The sequence below is a fragment of the Drosophila gunungcola genome, assembly GCF_025200985.1.
Source record: "Drosophila gunungcola strain Sukarami chromosome 2R unlocalized genomic scaffold, Dgunungcola_SK_2 000006F, whole genome shotgun sequence".
Taxonomy (NCBI): domain Eukaryota; kingdom Metazoa; phylum Arthropoda; class Insecta; order Diptera; family Drosophilidae; genus Drosophila; species Drosophila gunungcola.
In genome coordinates this window covers 3373596-3389002 of record NW_026453168.1, presented here as the reverse complement: position 1 = coordinate 3389002, position 15407 = coordinate 3373596, and the positions used below count along the sequence as shown (strand labels likewise).

Sequence of the window (15407 nt, the reverse complement as noted above, 5' to 3'; positions counted from 1 at the left end):
TGAAGGGCTTGCAGCAGGCAAGTCAGCGAAATTGACTTTAAAATATGCCCGGGGCCAACCGAGTGGCAATAAATCTAATTTCTATATGTGTGTCAACAGGACGACGACAAGGACGAGAACAAGGACACCGTGTTTCCCCCCCCCCCCCCCCCACACACACACACACACAGACAGATGCTTGATATGCAAACATGGGGCATTGTGGGTAATCACAGTTTAATGTGTGCGTCTCTGCAATATCTACTTAGTATGACTTTATGGCTGGGCGGAAGCGGAAAAGTGGGACAGGACACCACCGGCAGCCTCCTGCCACGGTTCATTTGCCAGGCCGCGGAATGTGTAAACCCTTGTTCAACGAACAGCACACACATGTCAGCCAGATGGCAACCACCCAACCCAACCCAACCCAACTCAACCCAACCCACAAAATACCCCCATGACCTTGCCTTCTGTTTGATAAGAGCATGAAGCATAGTTGAGGTGGAATTTATTTGGGCCAGAGAAATTATGCAAATGCATTCGGTCTGTTTGATCTGGTTAGCGGCGTGGTTTTGCAATTAGCTTCGGCAAATGTTCTTTTCATTGCCCAAAATCAAAAGCGTTCGATGAATTTTAAATGGGACATCAAAAATAATTTATTAAACCAATCGGCGAGTTGTTTACTTTATTTTACAGGAGCTAATCGATTTCAATCGCTAGAAATTGAAACAAATGGTTAAAATTAAAAGGTTTTACATAAAACTATAAAGTAGCTTTTGTCAAACAATTGTAAACAATTTGTTAATTTATTGAGTATGCTTAAGCCCTAAATCAAAAGCTTTTATTTTTCCGTAATGGCATAGAACAAAAGAGGCCAAAACATTTGAGGCAAGACAATAGCGTTGTCTTTATTTATCTGTATGAATTCTGATTTTCATATATTGTAAAAGCTGTAAAGGTGTAATGTATGTTTGAAGAATTACATTTTTTACAAAAATAGCACCTTATTTAACATTAATTTTCTCCTAGGTCTTTTGAAAAAGCATAAACGATTTTGCTCTAAATTTAATATGTTTTCGATCTTTAAATAGTGGCATTCATACAGAGCAAATGACTTTAGTAATTTAAGATATTTAAGTGCCTGCTTTTGGTCAACCAAACAGGGACTTTCCTGCGTAAATAAATTTGTGCATAAAATGTTTTCAAATTAATTCATGCATGAAAATTCCCTGAAAAGTTATATAGTCTCTATTGTCCCGCTTTTAATTCGCTGGAAATTACCATTACGTCCCCCATTAGGGCTAAATGAATCCCCCGCATGTGTGGCCTATTGTATGTATGAGTTTGCTCACCAGTTTGCCGCTGGCCAGGTCCGTGATGGCGATGGTTGCATCCTCGCTGCTGCTTATGATGAGCGTGTTATTGACGCCAGCTGCCACGCCCGTAATGGGAGCCGTGTGGGCGTTGCTAGGGTAAACGGAGAAGCGGAGGGTGTTTAGATAAATTGCGCCTGCAGAGATTTACAAATTACGCTCGAGGCGACGAATGGGAAAATGGGAACGATAAAGTAACGGATGAGCTTCGTACACAGAGATATATAAAGTCTATAAATCAAGGCATTACTCCGGAAATTGAAAATGAAACGCTTCTTAAGTTAAGCAGAAAAGTGCTGTTGAATTAGGAATCGTTTGCCTTGAATTTCAATGGCGTACATTATTATGATTTTTTTTGTGTTTCAAGAGTAACAACTTAAAAAGCTATTTGTTTGGGTTACACTGATATTATATTATTTTATAACTTTGTTATTCATTGTACGTCTTTCACTATATCTTAAAGAATATTTAATATATTAGTTATATGTTTTATAAAATTTGGATTATAATAGTAAAAATACAATTAAAATCAAGAAAAAGGTAAAAACACCATTAAAGTTAAGGAACAGAAACCTAAAACAGTTTTTTTTTATTAATTATGTTTTTAAAATAGGTACAACACAGCTTAAATACATATTTTTCAGGGAGGGTAGTCATTATAAACGATAAAAATCACACTTAATTAAAACGTTCAAAAAATAAGTATTTTTGCATTGGATTTTGTAATTTTTTTTTTCAATCAATTTAACAATTATTATTTACAGTCACTGATATTTTTTAGTCCGTATATCTAAAAATGTACCAAAAAACATGGGCTGTGATAATTTGTTAATGAACTTAAATGGAAAATATACAAATTTGGATAGCAGATGTACATTTGCTTAAAGCTAAGAAAAATGTAATATATTGTTCTTTAAACCCCATTTTTTTCTCGAGTGTACTCACTTAATGTGCGCCCGTCGCTCGCGGAACCCTACGTGCCACACGAGCACTGTGCCATCCTCGGAGCCGGTCAGCAGCAACTCCGACTCCGACTGGGGAGCCACCAGGAGGCACGTGACTGCCGCAGTGTGTCCTGCAGCGAGTTAAAGAGGAGCAGATGTCGCAGATTAACTCGTCTGATGCCGGCGGGCCATTGCCATTGCCATTGCCATTACCCCCCGCACTCACCCTTGAAGATGTGCTCCAGCGAGTTGCTCATGATGTGCCACTGCTGCACGTCGCCGGAACTGGTGGCCAGGATGAGATGCTGCTTGGTCGGGGCCAGAAAGACCGCCCGGATGCATCCCGTTCCGGACACCGTCATGGTGCGGATCTGCGAGGGCAGCGGGGCGGGCAGCCAGCCGGTGAGCGGCACCAGGAGCGGTACCGCATAGCCGTCGCACCAGGCGGTCGCCGAGCGGACCGTCATGCTCAACAGCGAGTTATCGTCGTCGTCGTGCTCGCTGATCGGACGCAGCCAGGATATCAGCTGGGAGCCCAACTGCATGGGGTCGCGGGTGAGGACATCGCTCGACTTCCGGATCGTGTAGTAGATCAGCTCGATGTCCCTGTCCAGGATGTAACAGCGTACGTGCTCGATCAGGCAGCGCAGGTAGCTGATCGACACTGTTTGTACCTGAAATTAATTATAAGTATACTTACAATTATAAGTAAATAAGCAGAAGATAAAATCAAAAACACGATTATGTATGTGTGCAGTTTCTAGGGAAGTCTTTGGTAGCTTTTAAAGTTCTTTTTCGAGATTTGTCTGGCTTTTGCTCAAAAAGTGCAAATACCTGTCCGATTTTTTGATTTCACAAACAACCAAGTTGCCATTGAAACTGTTTGACAGTATGATCAAGAGATTGTGGAAAGTGTTCTTAAGCAATAAATGCAAACAAGTCAAGCTTTTTCAAGCAAAATGCCATATATTCTTATGAAAGTTGTTTAGAACAGACTTACATATTTAGAACACAAGCCTAATTAACACAATTTTCATCTTAATAAAATTCACGTATTCAGTTCTTTACTATGCTTACCCAATAACTACATAAAATAAATTAAATGAATTCTGAATCTACCCGTGCTGTCATTTTTATTCTACCAGGTTAAGTGTCAACTTAGCAATAAATGTCTGATTTCGATTAATAAACAATAAAACAATAGAATACAACCCTTCTCACTTAATGTCAACTGGTGTGCTTTTCATCCAAAGTGTGTTTACATATTTGTGTTAATTCTTGACAGCCTTTATATTCGGGAATTTAAACGACAACAAAGCTGAGTTAATTAAATAAGATGTCTTACCCTCTTTTATCCCTATAAATCCAGACATTTTTAAAATACTGCATATGAATAAAGACCTCTCATTTAAAGACCTCTTAATTTACACAATTTAAGTAGTGTGAAATGGATCAAATTGATTTTGAATTCAATTGGACTGGGCGTTAATTAGATGCAAAATGGTTCATATTTTATTTATATGTGTTTCATGTTTTCTCTATGTGCGGTTTCCATGTTTGCCGTCGGGAATGCAAATATTGGCAGTTAAAAATTGATCAGAAAATTCATTTTACAAAAGCATACGAAAACAAAAAACAAAATCATTAATTTGATTGGCTCACATCAAAAAATAAAACTTCCACGTACACATGCTCAGAGAGTCACAAAAGTTTAATTGCACACTTTCCCGTCTGAATGAAACAAAATGAAATTAAATTTAAATGAGCTGGATGGCAAATGGCCAACTGCAGTGAAACAATTAGGCAAGTGAATAAAAAAAGAAGCGGCAGTGGCTCGAGTTTTGCTTAAATTTTGCATTTTTTGAACCGAAAATCCTCTCAAATTTGATTATCACATTATACCTCTGTGAGCCTTCTACTGAGCTCGACTCCTGCTGTCTATCTGTCTGTCTTTTTCAATTAAAAGTATAAGCTATTTGGCAGCATTTGGGATTTATTGCAGTCAGACTTTTTCTTCACAGAAAAATATTTGTGGGATTTTAAAGCAGCCCTTTAAATATACATTTAAACTAATTTTCATTGAAGGGAATAAAAGCATTTATTTATTACTATGTGTAAAGTAATAAGAGTGGTTGTGTAAGCTATTTTAGCGGAAAATTAAAGTAGAATAGCTTAAAAGTCTTCTGGTATTTTTCAAGTCACTGTACAATGTTACAAAATTTCTGCTTCTAAATACAAAGCTCTTCCATGGAAAACATTTTAATAGTAAGCTGTCTATTTTCTTCGATACAGTTGACCAATTTTAAGCTGCCAATCTAAATTCGAACTATAAAACTGAATTTTCCACTCAATGGTTTACAGAGTGACTGAAAGCGCAATCAATAATAAATAAACCATTTTTCCCCATAACTTAGTTTCACTTTCAGCACTTACATCGTCAGCTGTCCCTTTGAATGAGCAAATTAACTTTGTGCCCACTTGCTGGTGCTAAATTTTGACATGTAAGCGGAAACTGTCAGTTTGATTGCCAAATTAGCCAGGCAATTAAGAGAAACTGACTGCTGGTGGTGTTTCACTGATTGCGTTTCCAGCTGGGAAGCGAACGGAGGGGGGGTACGAAACTAATTGGGTAGCTTACCGCCGCCAGCAGGAAGTCGAAGTTGCAGACAGCGATCTGCTTGAACCGGGTGGTGTCGTCGGATCGCATCAGGTGGTGCCAGCTCTCCTCCACGTGCCGCATGCTGTAGCTGACATCCGCCGCAATGGGATTGTAGAAGGTGGAGGTGTCGTCGTTGTGGTGGGTGGACGATGACTTCCGCCCGGCGGAAACGGCCGACACCGCCGACAGCGAGTCCTTCTCACGCTCCCTCTCCTTCAGGCTGATCACCGACTTCGTTTCGCTGCGATTCGACTCGTTCTCCAGCGTGCTCTCGTCCTCGTCCTGCGGGAAGAACAGGTTGGCCAGCTCGCTGTGCAGGCTGCGCGTCCTCTGGACGTCCATGTACCGCCGCTTGGCCACCGACGAGCAGTAGTTGTGCCGCCACTGGATCAGCACCTTGCCGGACATTATCTTGTCGTGCAGGAGCAGCAATAGGTCTGCCAAATATCGAAAAAAAATTATTTGGCTTAAGTACAGTACAGTATTAATAAACTTATCTGGTTACTTTGTGTCAATTGATTTTTAATAGTTTTTGAGGCTAATTACATTTACCCCAAATGCCTTTGAACATATGTTATTTATTTGTATATATATGTTGAGACAGAGATTTATTTTATATATAGTTGCTTTGTGTGGCCCTTTCTTCTTAAGGAAATTTTGTAGTTTTCCTGTTCGGTTTCAATAGCTCTTACTTGAGCATTTGAGTTTCCAATATTATTTGAGCTATTTCGGAAAAAACCTCTTTGGTTTCTGCTGTTATTATGTTGTTTTTGGTTTCCATAGTAATTCCTCGATTATTATTATATTGGTAATATTGGCCTATACCGCGATAATTTCCCTGGTAGAATTTATTTCTACCGCGTATGAAATTACTTCGATAGTTTCCTCTACCATTGCCTCTATAATAATATATAATATTACACTTTTTAGGGTTACGTTTATTGAAAAGAATATTTAAAGAATAAGTAAGTATGTCTTGAAAAGAAACTACAGACTGTACTAAAGAATAAGTATTAATTCAATTCTAATTAATAAACCCCAATCCTTTGAGTTTCATTTCCATACCCAAGATTCTAAAACTGATTTCTAGGGCCTTATTTTTAAACCACATCTGTTTTGTTTTGATACTTTCGTGATATTAATTTAAAACCCAATTTATTGAACAAATTTTCTGCCCAATTGTTTAACATTCATGTAACAATAGTTTAGATTCTATGAAAATTATGTAGGTTTGTAAGCCATATCTTGATCCTATTACCCGACAATCCTTTCGGAAATCATTTACTTACCCATCTCACGGTGAATCTTCTTGAAGGTAGCAAAGGAAAAGTGGCCGCTCTTAGTCTCGATGAGTGACTCCGGGTCGTCGGTGGGCATGAGCAGCTCCAGCAGCTCCGTCTCACTTAGTCCGTACTCGGAGCAGGTGATGTAGGCGGCCAGTCCGCCCACCGCCTGACGGCCGTAGTGCCGCTCCAGCTGGTCGAACTGCTGTTCCACGTACAGGGCGAAGCTCACGTCACTCGGGATGCACTGCGTCGGAATCTTGAGCCGGGCGGCGTAGTCGCCCAGACTCAGGTCGAACTGGTACTCGGCGGACTTGAAGCGATCCCGCTGCATCGGGGTAAACTTGAGCTGCTCCACGGGCGTGGTGGAGCTGCAGATGATCTGAACGTTCCAGGGCAGCGAGGTGGGCAGCCACGACAGGGCCGTGACAATATCGCAGTCCAGCGGATTCAGCAGATGCAAGTCGTCGATGAACAGGAACAGGACATCGTTGGCCATGTCCTCCACCTTCCGAAGGAGATTCTGGAACCAGGTGTTGATGTACAGCGGATCGAAGGATGCGTCCTTGGGCAGATAGCCCTCCGGGATGTTGAAGATTATGGAGATCTGCTGGCACACGACACGCAGCAGCTCCAGGTTGTAGGCGGAGCGGGGCGTGGCCTTGGCAAAGCGGATCACCCGGTGGACGCGTGTGGACGACCCGAACCAGCTGCCCACCTGCACGTAGAGGTGGCTCAGGATGGCGCTCTTGCCGCTGCCGTCCGCCCCGCAGATGAAGTACGGCGCATGCCGACTTCCATTCCGAAAGTTGGCCATCAGATTCTGGCGCAGCTGTTGCGGCACCCGCGACTCCACCAGGGCGGCACTGTCCGTGTGCTCCCGCAGGATGCGCAGGTGCGTGGCGTGCTCGTGAAAGATTTCCTGGAATCACAAGGAAATGTACAAAATATATCACAAAACCATTTTTTATTAAATTTATTTCTTAATATATATAATTGGTATTAGATACAATCAACACTAAGTCGGTCTAATTCTGTATGAACATTTTATGGTTCTAGTCCCACCAGGTCAAACTATGTGCGTAATATATGTTTTGTATAAAAATTTTATGGTCCTAGTTTCACCAGCTAATACTATGTGCTGTGTTTGTGATATACAAAGAAGACTTTTTTGCATTAAATGCATTTTAAGGTCTTCGGATTGTCTTCAATGCACATATCACTCATACGTACTGTTGCCACTAATAATAAGTTTTGACGAAAACTTTAAAACTTTTATGTATTTGTTTTAATAGAGTTGTCTTGCTAATACAATATACATAAAAAAAACGTAAAAAAACAATTAAGCGTAGAATCCAAATATATAAAAATACAAATTATAAATTTAAGTTTTTATGTTACTTTTTTTAGGTCTAAGATGATATCTTCAATTAAGTTTGCATACTTAATTTGTCATTCAGCATAATTTGAGCGTGATAAATGTGAATTTAATTTGATGCTTAATTACCATGTGATGCCATCTGCTGTTATCAATTATTCCCACAGATGTGACAGGTAACAAGTTAAGTCAATATAATTCGCAGTCCGCATAAGTTTATCATAGCAATTGAATGACTCTTTTTCAGAAGTTAAACCAACGTATGAATAATTATAAAATGCGTTAAATATTATTTTAATTCAAATTCTAGTGTTGCGAACAATTGTTGAACACGGTCAGCACTCTTTATGACATTTTTTTAGAATGCAATTATTTTTGATTGCGGGCATACGGGAATCACTTGCATAGAAATATATTTTTGAATGTTTGCCAGCCGGTAGCTTGTGTGGCTTGTCCGTAATTGGATTTGCCAGCCACCTGCCACCAGCAGCCACATTTCACTATACCGGTGTCATTTCCATCCACCCCCATTAGTTATTCATCTCGGATCAGCTTCCAGCTTCCGCATGTGACCTCTAAGGGGTCCTCCTCCTCGACTCACACCTCCTAGATGTTGATGATGTTCTGCCAGCGAGTAAATAGACTCGCACATGTATTGCCAAGTGTGCCCAAGAACAGACCTCGTCATCAGCATCAGCATCAACATCAGTTCCCCATCAGCCTGAATGCGAGTGAGTGGCATTCAGCGTGTTTGCCACGTAACTTTGTTTACCTTTGCCTTTGCCTTTTCTTTACCCTTACCTTCGCCCACCTGCTGGGCTTGAGTAGGTTGTACTTAGAGAAAAAAACGCACTTTTGTGACTAGTACACTAATTTAAAGGAAAACCCGAGCAGCACCAGGTGATAAGAGAGAAAAATCTGCAATTAAAGGCATTTATAATTCACTAAGTGGATAAATATCAAGCAAACAGTTTGATTCTGAAAAGTGACTTTTTAAACAATAAAACAGTTAATTAAAATAAAATATTAACAGTTACTTGTTATAAAGATTTTACAAAAAATAAGTCTTAATCAAATCCAATTGAGTCAAAATATATAAGCAGAGAAGCTACCAAAGAAGAAACTTAAAATTTAAATGTTAAAGGGATTTTTGGCCATTATATTTTTGTAGAATTATTTAATTGTTTATGAAATATTAGCTCAAATCAGAAAACGACATAAAACTGCTCCTTAGCAAAGAGTTTTGCCAAAAATGTTACATTACATACATATTTCCCAGGGCAATTTAATAGTTGTTAAATAAAACTGCATTTTTTTTTGTGAGTGTCAGTCACCTTGTCTGGCAATGGCATGTTTGCCACTAACAAGTAGTCATCACACTGTCCTTGCCAGGATCTCGAGCTCAGACGGAGTCTGACTCTGCGGCGGAGTCTCTTATGCCATTTCTTGCCAGTAAGCGGCTTTTGCTTTGTAAATCTCATTTGACAGCATCTGTGTAATGCATTTCACGGCGACACGACTACCGAATCAATATAGCCAGAAGCTGCTTGCCACCCTCCTCTTAAAGCCACCTCAGATGCCGCTTAATTAGTTGGCATTTGAGTTGCTTTAATTTCATTTCAGCAGAGTACGTGGGCTTCACTCACACTCGGGGGTTGCTCATACGACGTGTTGCACCAGGTGGGGATTATGGCGAAGTGTGGGCGAACGAGGAGGAGGAGGAAGAGAATGGGGCTACACACTTTGCATATTTCTTGGTTGCGGCAACGAATGCCACAACATTTTGTCAAAGAGCAGGTGGAGATGGGCTTTTTCCTTGCAACACTTTTATCCGCATCGGCAGGGGGAAATGGGAAATGGGAAATGGAGGGTGTGGGGTGTGTTGACCGGGCCTGAATGCAGTTTATGTTGCTGCACCGTTAAGTGCAAACAAGGGACGACCTGGCTGGCTGGGCGTGGCTACATTGTGCCCAAGTGTAAGTGTGTTAACATGTCAGAGGCGATGGAGGGGGGAGCCACGCAGTGAAAGGAAAACTACGAGGGCGAGGCTAGAGCTCGAAGCAGTGAGCCGGCAACTGGTAGCTTGGAACTGGTGCTTGCACACAAAGAAAATTGTTAGCACTTACTTATAGAGAAAAAAAATGGTTGATAAGTTTTGGGGACTTAAAAAAAAAACCTTCACAAAAACTATAGCGAAAATAGATTAGTATTAGTATTATTATTAGTATTCAAATAATATGTTAATGTATAAGAACAAAATTTGATGCCACAGTATGCTTTTTGATAAAAAATGAATCCCAAAAATTTATTAAAAATTATAATTAGTTTCCTCACTCTCTAAAGCGAAAATAAAAATATTAAAATTTTTAAAACCTTTTAAATAATTAATCACTTTTAAAAAGCATAAGAAAAAATTTGTAAGCAACGCAGGTTAAAAATATCTTTGTCCTTGAAGCTTTCGAAAAACATTTTTCAAAGTTAATCTTAAAATGTTAGAGTATTTCCGTCTGTCTTTTTTATAAGCCGTCATTATAATTAAGCAAACAAAATCATATTTTAAAAATACAGGTATAAGTTTGTTGTTATGGTTTTTATGGACTTTCATGGGCCCCAAAATGTTCTAAGTGCAGCACTCGCGATGGCCCGCTAATGGCAACGACCAGTTCGCATTACGCCTCGTCCTTCGGCTGCGACCGAGCTGAAATGTTAAATGCTTTCAACAAAAGCCAACAGGAGGTGGCGTTTGGTGGGGCAAAGGGGCGTGAACGGGGGCGAAAAGTGGCGACGAGTGAACTTATGCAATGCAGGGCCATGCAGAAAACCGCAATTGGAACGGAAGGCGATCCGAGTGGAGCTCAAAGGCGGAGAGCAGCGGCAACCTTGAGCTAAACGATTTCCTCCGCCATTTGCCGTTTTGTGGGCCATCTCGATTCCAATTGGTTTTTATTGCAGGAAATCTCTTTCAAACTCAATTTCGACAACTGTCATATGCAAAGCATACTTTTTCGGGCATCCTTCTTGTGCTTTTGCACACATATACAGCTGTGATCAAAATCATAGCAACAATCTAATTGAAAGGCATTCAAAAAATACAATTGCGTTTGAAATTATCTGAGATTTTACCAAAAAAAAAAAGTCTTATACATTAAGAATATAAATAATTTATTGGGGTGGAGCCACCAATTTATTTGTTCAAATTGCACTTAAATTTGCTTTTAAAATGCTTTTAATAACAAAGTAAAGACACATCTAAAAAAAAAAGTTTGGTTTTTTTTATTTTCCATATAGAATAAACTACTGCAAAATACTCATCATTTTGTTTTATGAAATATTATTTTGATCACAACTGTATGTATAAGAAGGAAATGCACACGAGCAGGTTTAGTTGAATTTTCCTGGAAATTGCAATTGCCCAACGAAAATCTCAACATATTTCAGGTAAAAGCTGATACACAGTGAAACCTTGACAAGTTTTCATTCTTACACACATTCTTATGACATTATTTTTAAGAGTATCTTGTGTTTTATTTATATTTCTCAAAATTCTGTGTTCTCATATGACAGCTTTATCGTTATGATCGTTATGAATTCAAACCACGTATGTTGAAAGTTCAGTTTTCTATTTATTTAAAGTCAATTAGTGGATAGTACAAGCTGGATTTACTTTTAAAATGTTTCTAAACTGCCCAAAGAACTGTTTGCTGTTCTACATATTATAGATGTTTTCTCCCATGCCAGAAACTTTTCTTTGAAGCCTAATTCACCTGCCACATGCCAAACATTTAATTAACACGCAGCCATTAGCCAAGAACAAGAGACTTTGTGGCGTGGCCCATAAGCGGAACCGTAAGCAATGGGGAAACCCAAGCAAAGCTTGGCAAAAATAACATGAAAAACAAGGTAACGCAGAATCATAAAGGCCTGCGCTCCTTTGAGCGTAATTCGTGGAATTAATTTATGACTCTTCGGCTCAGCCGTTGGCCCACCAACGAATAACAATCAGAATTGCTGCTGATTAAATAAGTGGTCAGCGGTTTAGAGAAGTGGGGAGAAAGCGGCGATAAGTACATTTAATTTAATTCGCTGCCCCAGGCGTTTTGTTACCTGTCTGTTGAACTAATGGCCTCCGATGGCTGGCCAAACTCACCTGCACAGTCTTTTTCCTCCCCTTGATTACGTCGGGATCATTGGTTATGTGTGCCTCGATTAGCAGGCGCAGCTTGTCGGTGACCTTGTTCTTGAACTTGCTCAGGTAGGACTCATGGTCCTCGTTGTCCGGATCGATGGCCTCGCTGGCAGCACTACCAGGCACCCTGTAAAGTGGCCACAGCCGTAATTAGCAGGTAATCATAATCACGAATCTCTGGTGGCCCATAATTATGGTGGCCCATAATTGTCTTGACAAATGTCTACAAAGCACCAATGGTGTTTAATTGATTGTTCTTATAATCAATTATAATTGAAATACCATAATTAAAATTTGTATAATGCATTTCTTAGCAATACCCGTTAATAATAGAATAGTTTGAAACAATGTAATTAAATTTGTTGAATAAGGTATTGAACAAGACTATTTTTTGTATTATTAAAAAAAGTTATATTGTTATGAATATTATTACTTTAAATGCTACTTAACTGCTTATGTTATTTGCTTCAAACTGTTTAAAATAGTAAATTGGGTGCCTTTTAATCAAAAGTTTTTATTGCATAAATACTTGCAACTCTGAATAAATGCTCATAGCTTTTGAGTAAAAAAGTGATTTAGCAAAAACAAAGTTTCAATGTACGTTAACTTTGCATGAGCTAATAATGCGTTTTTCTCTACCCATTTGGAGGTGGTAAAAGTTATGATAATGAAACTTTTTCACTTTATGGGGAACGGTTTATTTAAGTTGTACGAGTTGTGATACATATTAATGTGATGAAAGGCTGTTATATAAGTTGTACTACTGCATAAGTGAAGTGTCTTACCTGTAACAAAGCTCATAGAATTCTTTGGAATTTAATTTAAAATTGACATATGAAAACTTACACCAGAGTTGTGTGATTATCCGTTGAGAGGTTCATGGTGAGCTCGTCCTTGATTTTCCGCAGTCTTTCTCCAGCCTCGACATCACGCTTGCTGCTCTGCGCGGCTCGTTCTCGAAAAACTGCCAAGATTTTTTCGCTAGTAAGAGCTAATAAAAGATAATTAAAAAGTATTTATAATAATGAAGGTTCAAGGTAAGAACATTACTTACCCATGGCTTGTGTGACCTCTCTTTCGATCTGCGTGCGTCGAAGTTGCTGAACCCGATCCACAAAATCCGCTGATCGGTCAGATGCACTGGCCTTATGGACCAGCGATTGCAGGGCCACCTCCAGAAATCTCTGCATCTGCTGTGATTCTGCAAGCCAGGCATCCACGGGCAGCAATCTGGAATAATGTACGCCAATCAATAACTTGTGGACTAATTCCAGATGTCGGATCAAGTGTTGGCATTTCCATATTCGCTATGTCCCCAACCCATTTTACCCGCCCATCACAATATTTGCCAAAGTTCAGCACCAATTGAGTTGCCAAACAAAACGAAAGTGGCACATGGCTAATTTCAGTCAAACATGGGACAATGGAACGGAAACGGAACTTTGACAAATATTGAGTAACTTTGTCCATAACTATTTCGTTTGCAGTTTGAATTTTGGATTACTGCACTAGCAAATAGAAAAAAAACCTTCAAAGCGGATTGGCGTCATTTTTTTTGGGGGACGTATGTAACCAATGAATATTCTCAATAAATGCTATCTGTTTTTTTCTATTTAGAGCTAAACTTTTACACATGGTTTTTCAAATTGTGATGATAATTTTTTAGTACTAAGTTTACTCACCGATAATCCTGCTTAAGTTGCCGCTTCGATTGAGATTCATCCTTTTCGTACCACTTAACTATTTGTGCCTCTTGATCAGCTGTGGTCTGTGGATCGGCCAGGACTGCGGTGATGATGTCCTCATCCACTTTGGTGGGCAGGAGCTGACGACCAATGCCGTCGCCCACGAGCACCATGAAAAAGACACTCTTTGTGTGGGCGTGGCAGGTGTCGATCTCGTGCAGATAGTCATCGATCAAATAGGGATCCCGCTCCAGCTGGTTAATCTCCAGGACGCCAGTGCCAAAGTGCATGTCCACGAACTCCAGCTAAGGGAAAAACAGGGAACGATGTAGAGAAATATATTAGAAAAAATAAAAATAAAATAAAATTAAAAATAATTATTTTTATTAAATATTATTCTCTATTAAAATAGGTAAATTATCAAAATAGTTGTATTTTATGATTTGTTTATTTGAATTTTACTTTTCTTAAAAGTAGATAAAACAGATCAATTGTCTACTGGAATTAAATTTACAAAATAATAATATTTTAAATGGTATTTAAATGGTAATTCTTTTTATATTTCATGTTTTTAAGTGTCTAGTTTAATTTATTTATAAATAACGGACTTTCGAATGGCAATGGAACCCACCTCGATTTGTCGGTCATCGTAGAGGGTCTGCAGCTCGGGACCGACCAGCTCGAGGAGCATTCGGCGCTCCTGGTTGAACTCCTGCTTCAGGCTGGCCACGTAGATCTTGATGAGCAGTGGCTTGGGCAGGCGGGTGTGGGCGGAGGTCACGCCCCTCAGTGCATTCAGCACACTCTCGTCGACGGGCGCTGCCATTTGCCTGGTTTATTGGTTTGTTTTTCCGCGGCTTTGCCTGCGATTGAGTGGGTGGTGTGTGTGCCTTCCTTCGCCTTGCCTGTTTACTTAAGTTGGCCGAAATCAAACAGCATCGTCGCGGTTGTTCCGGAATCAGCTTCAAGCAGACCGCAGCCTTGGCACATGTTCAGCTCGGGCGCCAAATAAATTTGTATCTGTATCTGTAGCTGTAGCTGACGCTGACGCTGAATCTGAATTGAATTTGAATTTGAATCTAAATTTCTATCTGCAACCGGGCTCCTCGAACTCCACGCACTCAGTCGGCGGACCCACACGATTGCTGGGCATAGCGGGCCGAAAGTTTATCCTTCTCGATTCAGCTGAAAGTAAAAAAGTAAAAAATTGAAAAGAGCAAGAATTGTATTTATGTGAAACTTTTTGCATAACCCCAAACGTAATAAAAAACGAAGCCAAGCGAGACAGGAAAAGTTTCATACGGATAAGTCCATATATATACCGTGTACATATACTGCCGGCCAAAAGGGGGAAAAGCATAAGTTGGACAACTCAGCAAGTGTTAACATTTCACTGAGTTGTTGATTGAAACATTTGGGCACATCATTTGTGGTATTGCCAGGAAGGAGACCAAGTTCTGCCCTAAATTAAAAGTTAAAGAAGGAAGAAAGCGTTTTGGCTTGCAAAGAAAGTCAGTTTTATTTTATGGTCTTCAATGTAACTCTTACTTAAAAGTCTGAAGCCACGTTTGACATCCTCTTCATTAAGTACTTTTATTTTGTGGTTAATTGGAGGCTTAAAGAGCTTTGTTCATCAAAGCACAAAATATCGATTAGCGAACCAAGTATTTATAAAAAAAACTCTTAAAACGGAGCAAAACCACACTAAAGTTTAAGTCTATCTTAAGCGATTAAAATTAATTGAGAAAGCGAGATGCTTTAAGACAAACACGAACATGAAAGGGGCAAGTGGGGCATGTCCTGTCGGAATTCTTCTGCTATCCTGCCACTAATGAAGACCCTTTCCCTTTGCCCCCCTACAGTCCGTACAGTCCGTACAGTTTTCCGTCTGCCGACCGCCAAACAAAATCGATTGCCATT

At 39.8% G+C, this 15407-nt stretch overlaps 1 protein-coding gene across 13 annotated transcripts in view; it reads right to left on the bottom strand.

The window, feature by feature from the left end:
• The window catches only part of LOC128254545 (protein qui-1), a 42264-nt gene that overhangs the window by 10952 nt on the left and 15905 nt on the right, over positions 1 to 15407 (bottom strand). For 12 of the 13 annotated variants that reach the window (XR_008267561.1, XR_008267562.1, XM_052983680.1 and 9 more), the window contains 10 exons: positions 14119 to 14672; positions 13485 to 13792; positions 12857 to 13032; positions 12649 to 12793; positions 11764 to 11929; positions 6245 to 7160; positions 4935 to 5392; positions 2523 to 2970; positions 2298 to 2427; positions 1332 to 1446 (listed from right to left, as the gene is read on the bottom strand). Coding sequence is in view for 11 of the 13 variants with exons in the window: in XM_052983680.1 (XP_052839640.1) it covers positions 1332 to 1446; positions 2298 to 2427; positions 2523 to 2970; positions 4935 to 5392; positions 6245 to 7160; positions 11764 to 11929; positions 12649 to 12793; positions 12857 to 13032; positions 13485 to 13792; positions 14119 to 14313 (3057 nt within the window). In the remaining 2 variants the exon portion in view is untranslated. Of the gene's footprint in view, positions 1 to 1331; positions 1447 to 2297; positions 2428 to 2522; positions 2971 to 4934; positions 5393 to 6244; positions 7161 to 11763; positions 11930 to 12648; positions 12794 to 12856; positions 13033 to 13484; positions 13793 to 14114; positions 14673 to 15407 lie in introns of those variants that run through there. The other variant, XM_052983679.1, reaches the window with a different exon arrangement.